Source organism: Oryctolagus cuniculus, chromosome 8 (genome assembly GCF_964237555.1).
Source record: "Oryctolagus cuniculus chromosome 8, mOryCun1.1, whole genome shotgun sequence".
Taxonomy (NCBI): domain Eukaryota; kingdom Metazoa; phylum Chordata; class Mammalia; order Lagomorpha; family Leporidae; genus Oryctolagus; species Oryctolagus cuniculus.
Window position 1 is genome coordinate 93825679 of NC_091439.1, and position 10002 is coordinate 93835680.

At 38.8% G+C, this 10002-nt stretch overlaps 1 protein-coding gene across 1 annotated transcript in view; it reads left to right on the forward strand.

Moving 5' to 3' along the window:
* The window catches only part of GC (GC vitamin D binding protein), a 47631-nt gene extending 40941 nt beyond the window's left edge, over positions 1–6690 (forward strand). The window contains 2 exon segments of the mRNA NM_001082204.1: positions 1495–1548; positions 6530–6690. Coding sequence (NP_001075673.1) covers positions 1495–1530 — 36 coding nt within the window. The 3' untranslated portion in view covers positions 1531–1548; positions 6530–6690.
* The last annotated feature ends 3312 nt before the right edge of the window (positions 6691–10002 follow it).

A 10002-nucleotide genomic window follows, 5' to 3' on the forward strand; every position in this document is an offset into this window, starting at 1 on the left:
TGGTACTAAAGGACTACTAAACTATTGGCTGAAAATAAAATGATTAATGTTAAAGTAGCAAAAATTATACTAGGGCTGCAGTGTCACTCTGAATTTCCCCCATCTTGCTTTCTGGAAATTTGCCTCTTCTAATTACACTCTTTTTACATCAACATTTCCTTTTTACTAACTCTGTCCACTTTGTATCCAAGTTACTCTTCTTGTTTCAAAACATAATAAATAAGATGCTTTAACTCCTTCCTGGCTATTTTTCTTTAGCCTGCTCTTACAGCCAAGATTCTTGAAAGAAGAATCCTCAGTTCCATTAAGTCTGCAACCCTTTTCAGTCTGGCTTCTGAGCGTACTGTACCACAATCAATATATTCATACCAACAATCTCCTCCTTGCTGAATTTCATAAACAGTTCTCAGTCCTTATGTGCCTTCTCTGCAAAATACTTGATTCTCACATCTATTCCTTCCTTCCTGACACATTTTCTGTGGCATCAATATTATCACTTTCTGGTTTTTTGTCCTCTTTGATTCTGCCTTTCTTGCTCTTCTCACCCTCCTCTTCTATCCATCCCTTAAGTTTGTTTACCAGAGTTTTCTCCACTCCCCTTCCTCACATTCATGGCGCTGCATTTTCACAGGAGTTCTCACAAACGCCCATGCCTTTGATCTCCAAACCTCTACCTCCAGCCTGCTTTCTCCCCCAGCAGCCTACATTCTGATTCAACTGTCTACAGGCCTCTCCAACAACTTCTTATCCCACAGGAAATTCAAAGGCAATATGGCCAAAACCTCCCCCTAAAACTTACTCTTGTGCTTCCTAACCTTGCAAATATCATCACCATTCACTTCTTTTCCAAGATGATAATTTAGTGATCCTGAGTTCACCTTCACTTTTTCCACACACATCCAATCAAAATCAAATCCCTATCAACATGAACTCAGTATTTCCCAAACTTCCACTCATCTTTGTCAATGTTCTTGGGCCCTAATTTTAAGAAATCTTCTCTGCTGGATTACACCCCCTCATTTGGACTCCCATAGCATTTCCGCTCTATTGCCTCATACCCAATCCCACCTCTGTACTAAGGACAAAATAACCTCTGTAACACACAAAATGGTTAATGCACTCCTGTAATAGCTTTCCATTGCTTCTGAAGTTCAAATGTTTTTTAACAACAATAAAGAACAACAAAAAACTCATGAGTTTGGACCTCTGATTTCCTGGCCAGCCTGACTACGTATCATATCCTTTGCCTCCTGAAATGCTTGCAATTTTCCAAACACATAAAACTTGCTCTTACTTCAAGGCCTTGGCACATAATGACTCAGTTCAGCTTGTCCTATCATTCCTCAGGCTAGCCCTGGCTAAATCTTTCATCTGGCTTTAGGATTGAATTTAGGCAGTCTCCCCTGGGAATATTTCCTTGGCACTTTTGTATGATTCAGTAGCCTACAGACATAATACTCCATTAACAATCTAACATTCTGTTTTCATTGTCAGATTGATGCTGAAATAAAAAATCTCCCAGAGCCCTGATGCAAATGTTGAACATAGGTAAGTTTTTGTTGTTGTTGTTTGTTTTTTAATACAGCATCAATGAATACCACATACTACAATGGGGGAAGGAGATTTTATTAATTATGGATGCAAATTTACTTTCAAATTTACTGATCCCCAGCCTCCTGCTACATCCATCACAACCTCATATACAGGATAATGACAGCATAACCATCATTTAAGGATTTCTGATGCACTTGAGTAGAAAAATGTTGAGTTTATACACAAAGCTCATCAAGTCTAAAACATAACACAGAAGCCTTGTTAGGAAAGAAACATTCTTCAAACTAAAGCAACACTGTTGAAATATAATCACTTATTTAAATTTTATATTTTACCCATTTAAAAGTACTTTCTGTTCTTACTTTATCAGGCATTTTATTTAGATGTAACTCCACACATTAAACTGAAGGTGAACTTAATCTTGCATATTTCCACAAAACTTTTTCTCTCTAGATTCAATTATATTCACGCTAAAGATATTATATCTGAGATTTTTAACTGATGCAAACAATCATTTGGGTTTTCTCCAATTTTAGTTGAATCAGTGATTTTTAATTTTTAATGATGTTAACTGTATTTTGCTGGCTTATGTAATGTGGAAACAAAAGCCCTCCAATACATTGGCTGATGAATTACAGAATTTCATCATATTTAGCTTTTCATTTGTCAATTATTTGAATCATCTAAAGCATTAACAAGGAAAACTAACATTCTGAGAAACAGTATAAGAGAATTGATTCAGGAAACATGTTTCTGGAATCACCTAATCTATATTAGAATTCAGACTTTAATTACCTATCTTTGGGAACTTGAGCAAGTTATTCATATTGTCCAAAATTCACTTTCCTTATTTGGTAAAATGAAAATTTCTACCTCACTGTGTTATTATAATGGCTGAGACTGTAATGTGTATAAAAGCCATAAATATGATTAAAAATAATGAATAATATTGACCAAGCTGTTACTATTGCCTCTACTACTATTATCATCATCACCACCATGAATCTAAACTAAATTTGTTTCTCCTACCCAAAATGTATTGTTGGCTTTTGCCACACACATATTAGATCCTAAAGGAAAAGTGAGTTTCTAAGTAATCCTGGGAATAAAAATCAAAATGCAAATTGCACTTGCAAATACCCTCGACTTAATACCTTGCCTCTGTTGCTGAATTATTCCTGTGTCCACATCTAAGTGAACTAATTTTCCCTTTATTTTAATTCACCTGTTAGATCTCCATAAAGTTAAAATGGCTATATGCAAATTTCCTCACCTCCCTCCCTTATTAAGAAGAAAGGTTGTTTTAAAGCCATGAATTTTGCATCACTGGGCTATGCGATTCCTCAAGAATCCTGAATGCATTTCCTTAGTGTCTAAGATACAAAGGTACTTTAAAACATTGATGGAATTCAGAGCAAAAATAATTCAAAATCCATGCATATGAGAGTTATTCAAGAAGTTCATGGAAAATAAATGAACTTTTTATGAAAAAACTTGCATGGATTTCAATTTTTTTTTACACCAAAATAAACTTGCTTTTAACTCCAGTTTTTTCATGAAGTTTATGAAATACCCTCATATATATATTTTGGGGTTCTAAGATAACAAATTGAAATAAGAGAAAGTCTCCTTTAAAAAGGGAGGAAATACTAATTTGATGGATTTCAAAATATTTCTTTTTAAACTAACAACTTTCAAAGATAGTTTTAGTGCTAACTAAATCAAGAGGTGATTTCAGTGATAGATCAAAGAAATTTCTATTGGAGCAATTTGTATGTTTTGTAGTCATTATCTTCATATTATAAATTTTATGATAATTTTGTGATATATTAGTATATCACTGTGGCCTTTAAATAATCGTCCAATTTCTGTATCAGTCTTTGGCCACCAAAACACAATTTGATTTGGATAGAAATTCTAAAATCATTCCCATATTTCTTCCATTAATTTCAACAATATACATTGACATTGAGCTCTAGTTTGCCAATGTTGATTATGATAAACAGGCATGGATAAAGCTGAGACGCTTCCAACTTCAATTGTATCAAAAATAGTTATGCAGCTTTGGAAAAATGGATTATATCTTTTTAATAAGCCTGCTAGGCTTGGGTTACCTGATATCCAGAAAACACAATCTAACCCTCCTTCTAGGTTTCCAGATACAACCAGCAGATTATTGTCTTAAGTTTTAGGGAAAATGTTGTAACTATTAAATAACCCTGGATTCATTCAGTTGTCAAAAGCACTGCCCCAATATAGCACAGGCCCAGTTGTGAGCTGCTCTGAACCCAGTTATTGTCTTAAATGATTCCAGACTAAGAGCTAAACAACTTTCCTCGCCACCCCAAATAAAGCAGTTTTTTCATCATATTTTAAATTATTCCAGAAGATAGCCATTTTCTTTGATAGTTTTTCTTTCACTACAGCAGGTAAGCACTTCAGTGACAGAAGGAGCACAATATTCAGGGCCTAGCAATTGCTAAAACCATTAGGTGAACTTTGGCTGGCTATGCCTGTGTTTTATAAAAACTTACCTCTTTCGACTCAGGGATTTCAAATGTGTAGAAGCTGAAGCCTTTTGTCTCAAAGTTTTCTGATCCCTAAATACACCTAAAATTCATGTCTTCGGTCAACAGTTCCATGCTATTTCACACCTATGGTCTTCTTACAAGCTTGAGTTGTTGGTTTGACAGTAATTGATCCCCTTCATCAATTTTTTTCTTTAAAAATCCCAAACTTAATATGGCTACATTTGCATATGCCAGTGGAGAAGGAATTATTGTCTCTTAATATATCTCACAAAACCAAGTATTTTTTTTTCCCCTTCAGCTTTGGAAGTATTCCCTAGGTTGTTATAAGGTGAATGAGCCACCTCAGGGTACAGAATTAAGTCTCAAAGCTGTTTTAGATACCTAAAATCACACACAGCATAGAAGGGTGTTCATGCTGTGAGAGAAACCTGAGAACTGAGGCTGAGGGTTCTTCAACAGATTTATGTCTTCCATCTCGTCTAACTCCAAGTCATAGGCACATAGAGGGCAATGAAAGATGGGATTTCTTGTGCCATGCAAATAGAACTGTGATATGATTTTATTATACTTTCTTGGAAGAGGAAAAAAAGGGGAGGCATCTTTACCTTAACACAAAGAAGGTAATTTGACAAAATTCACACTGCTTAGTGTTTGACTAAAATAAAAACTACTGGACTATTATCTCAATTCCTTGATGAGGTAGCAGTGTGTGTATTATGCTAATGTTTCACTTTTTTGCTCTGGTAGTAATTACTCATACTGATAGCACAGAAAAATCACAAACATTATTTTGAAGGGGGAAAAAAAAAAAACTAACCAATGCCTCCTGCCACAATAGTAATTAATGGCTTTAATTGTCACTATTATTTACTTCAGGAATTTATTACTTTTTTAAAAAGATTTTATTTATTTATTTGACAGGTAGAGTTACAGACAGTGAGAGGGAGAGACAGAGAGAAAGGTCTTCCATCTGCTGGTTCACTCCCCCAAATGGCTGCAATGGCTGGAGCTGTGCCGATCCAAAGCTAGGAGCCAGGTGGTTCTTCCTGGTCTCCCATGCAGGTGCAGGCGGCCAAGCACTTGGGCCATTCTCCACTGCCCTCCTGGGCCACAGCGGAGAGCTGGACTGGGAGAGGAGCAACCGGGACTAGAACCCAGTGCCTACATGGGATGCCAGCACCGCAGGCAGAGGATTAACCTAGTGTGCCATGGTGCCGGCCCCTACGTTTTTTTCATTCTGGATCCATGAGGCAGGCCATCATGGATATTTGGGTCATGCTAGACAAGTGTATCTTTGGCATGAATATAAAAAACATATGTATAAGTATAATATAAAAATATAAAAATTCATGTGTTCAGCAGTTTAAGAGTACTTCAGAAAGTCCATAGATGATGGAATTAAGAGGTTATTTTGGCAAAAAAAAAAAAAGAAAAAAAAGAAAAAGAAAAAGAAAAAGAAAAAGAAATCCAAGGGCTGCCACTATGGCGCAGCAGGTTAAAGCCCTGGCCTGAAGCATCGGTATCCCATGTGGGCACTGGTTCTAGTCCCGGCTGCTCCTCTTCCAATCCAGCTCTCTGCTGTGGCCTGGGAAAGCAGTGGAAGATGGCCCAAGTCCTTGGGCCCCTGCACCCATGTGGGAGACTCAGAAGAAGCTCCTGGCTCCTGGCTTCAGATCAGTGCAGCTCCGGCCATTGTGGCCATCTAGGGAGTGAACCAGCAGATGGAAGCTCTCTCTCTCTCTGTCTCTACCTCTCTCTGTAATTCTTTCAAATAAATAAAATAAATCTTTTAAAAAAGGTTATTTTGGCAAAAAAATTGAAATTCATGCACAGTTTTTGCAAAGTATTAATTTTTATGAATTAACAATTTTTGTCTTAAACTTTTATTGTATATTTTATGAGGTACAGTATAAAATTTCAACACATATATCAAGCTAGATGAACTTTTTGAAAACCACTCAGATGGATTTCAAATTTTTTCACCAAAATAAACTTATTTTTAATTCCATTTTTCACAAATTTTTTCTAAAGATTTAAGAGTCAGAGTTACTGAGAAAGAGAGAGAGAGACAGAAATATCTTCCATCTGCTGACTCACTCCCCACATGGCCACAACAATCAGAGCTGGGCCAGGCTGAAGCTGGAAACTTCATCCAGGTCTCCCACACGAGTGGCAGGGGCCCAAGCACTTGGGCCATCTTCTGCTGCTTTCCCAGGTGCATTAGCAGGGAGCTGGATTGAAAGTGGAGCAGCCAGAACAGGAACCAGTGTCCGTATGGGCTGCCAGTGTGAAGGTGACAGCTTTTCATACTATGCTATAGCACCACTGCTCCCCATCCTGCCCTATTTCTAAAGCATTTTCTATAAATTTTAAGTGCGCTTGCACTATGATTGTTGTCCATTAACTTTATTTTTCTAACATACTCATTTTCATTATTCTCATAGTTCTACAGCTGCAGCCACCTTGGGCAGTGACCTCTGCTGGCCTGACCTGAGCACAAGCACTGGGCTTCTGGGGAGACATGTAGGATGCTCCCTACTTCTCCCAGCCACGATGTCTTCTTACAATGATTTGCTACAAAATAAAATGAACTATAATGCAAACCATATACATGACTGAAACTGCTGTTACTCTTCAGCCCTGTCTCTGTGCCTTTGACCGAGACACTCAAAGTAGGCAGCTTCACCCTCACAAATCCCTGCTCTGTTCTAGATCTCTGCTGTTTCCTTCTAAAAGATTCACAACATTAAGCATCCATGTTACAATGACCAACACACCGAACTCCATCCCTGGCTAATTCTCAGGCTCAGCAGGTACCATTAAGGAAGGGTTAGCCATCCTTCTAGCATGGACAGCTGGGAGAAGTCACTTCTGAAAAACAACGGAACAAAACAAAATAAAACCTCCTCCTGAGAGCACCTTCATGCTTCCTGCGGCAGTTTCATGGTGTTTATTAGGTAATTCTGTGTTGTGAAAGGAAAATCTGTGTAGCTGGAACAAGTTTATTTCTCCTGAAAACTCCCAAAAGCAATTTACTGAAGCACAGTTCTATAAGGCATGTTTATTTTTCAGCTTCATTCCATTTATATCAAATATCAGTGATATTTAAATATCTGTGGTATTCCATGTGCCTTAATTCTACATTGTTCTATGCAAGATATTTTCAGAATAAATGTCTCTCCGAAACTAATAAAAAGCCCAGGAAAACATTCTACATGTAGAGCGAATTGCATCAGAGAATTTGAATTCACTTCATAGTAGATACAGAATATAGGATAGAGCTGATGCATAGTTCATGGCAAACATAACCGAAGTCAACTGAAATCATCCCTCTCACTCTTCAAGAGTCTAATCACAGCAAGGAGCATTTCACTAACTGAGACAAGGCCAAGAGCTCATGCGTTAGCTTCCAGGAACTGGGATATAAAATGCCCACTCCCTTGCAGCTTCCATGGCAGACGGTGCAGCCCCCACTCTGACAAAGATCCCAAACTGAGAAATCAACCTCCAGTAGACGCTCTTCAGGTGCCGTGAAGTCAAGAAGCAGCAAACTCTTCACTATATGTTTAGACAGCACTGAACTTTCTTCTTCGTTACTTCTATTAAAAATTAGTTTATTGAAGCTTGAAACTACACTGAGAAGCAACTATTATTGGTAAAACACAAGGAGACGGCGACTCTACAAGGCCAATCAGTGACTCAGGGACACAGAGTTAGCAAATAACAAATTAAGTGCTTGGGTTTCAATTCCAGCGTGGGACAGGCTGATGGGCACACCTGCAGCACATGGACCCTAATCAAAGCAGGTTTGGAAGCCTAACAGTAACTATCAGTTGAAGAGTCCCAGTTACTGCATCTAGTTCTGTTTCTAAATGCATTTAATCACTAGCGCCTTCTCCTTTATTTACCAGTTATTGTTTTACAAAGTTAATTTTGAAAATTCTGCTCGGTTCTTGAGAGGTCATATTTATAAATGATGGATTCCTGCAAACTGATTCATTGTGGTCAAGTACTGGTATACACAGCCAGGTAACACTGTTTTTTTGACACTAACTAGTCAGAGTATTATGTGATCGAAGGAGTGTTTTTGTGGTTCCCACAACTATATTGCCCAGAAAACTTGTGCACCTTTTACCATTTTTCTTAAGAACTGCCGATACAATATTCTGTCACTTTAGTGTGCTCTAATTTCAGATTGTATACATATGAATGTGCCCATATTTGTTTCACTTCAAAGAAGTAGAGATATTTTTGTTAAGACATTGCCCAAATATGCTTACTTCCCAAGGGCTGTCTGCCGTGGAAAAAATGTTTTGAAAATGCTGTCAGCCAAAGCTGATTTCACTCGCTCCCGTCTTACATAAGAAGGCCTCAGTTTTTCATACTTTACTTTGCACTTTCATCCAAAAACCTGTTCTCATCATGAAAAAAGGAAGCTATTCTTTATGTTCGAGAACAGAATTTACAAGTTGTATCAGAGTTCTCCAAAGAAGTAATAAAAGAGAGATAAAAGAAAAACTGGCCTACTCCTCACCGTGTAGTTGGGAAGGTGAAATCCTCAGGGCAGGCTGACAGTCCAGAGTTGCAGGCAAAACTTCTGTGTGAAGTCGTAAGGTAGAGTTCTTTGCTGGGAAACCTCGGTTTTCACTCTTAACGGCCTTCAGCTGATTGGATGAAGCCACTTCTCATTACCAATGGCAATCTTTACATAAAGTCAGCTGGTGGTAATGCTTCATCACATCCAAAACACCATTAGAGCAATGTCTAGATGATTCTTTCACCAAACGAATTGGTGTCAGAGCTGAGCCAAGTTGTCACACAAGCTTTCAGTTGTCATCAGTCACCTAATTTCAAGTCTTTGGAGGGACAGCACCAACCTGCTTTCTGGATGCCTACCTCACCCTACAGGTGCTTCTCAAACATCACCCCTACACCATCATCTTAAATAATCTTCCCAGGATTAGTGTCTTCATACCTCACCTGGAAAGTTTGGAAAAGCAAAGCTGCTTTTTAAGGGCATTTCGGTTTAAAAACCTAAGAAAGCAGGGATGGCTGTTGTACACAACAGGGGTTTTTCTACTTGTGGAATTCCTTATTTAGTGCAGGGTTAAGTTTGTCACTATAAAGTAAATGGAAGATATATCATTGCAAAAACTTAAAGAAAAATAAGAAAGGAAGGAGGAGGGATGGTGGGAGTGAGAGATGGAGGGAAGGTAGAGTGGGAAGGATCATTATATCCTTAAAACTGTGTATGAATATGTGAAATGTGTGCCCTTTATATAAATTTTCAAAAATTTTTAAAGGATTTTTTGACAAGTAGAGTTATAGACAGAGAGACAGAAAGGTCTTCCTTCCGTTGGTTCACCCTCCAAATGGCCACCGTGGCCGGATCTGTGCCAATCCGAAGCCAGGAGCCAGGTGCTTACCACCCGGTCTCCCATGGGAGCGCAGGAGCCCAAGCACTTGGGCCATCCTCCGCTGCCCTCCCTGGCCACAGCAGAGAGCTGGCCTGGAAGAGGAGCAACCAGGACTAAAACTGGTACCCATATGGGATGCCAGCACTGCAGGTGGAGGATTAGCCAAGTGAGCCACAGTGCCAGCCCCTCAAAATTTTTAATGCATTAAATTAAAAAAAAAAAAAAACACTGCTTCCGATGCCTGTATCCTGCATTGGAGTGCCTGGTTTGATCCCCACTTCCTTGTACTCCACCCAGCTTCCTGATAATATACATCCAGGGAGGTGTAGAGCTCAAGTAGCGGAATCCCTGCCACCCAGGTAAGAGACTCAGGTTAAGTTTTGACTTCCTGGCGTCTACCTGACCCAGCCTTGGCTTTGCAGTCATTTTGGTAGTGAACCAGTGGATGTAAGATTTATGTCTGTCTGACTCTCTCTCTCTCCCCCCCCAACCTAAATGAA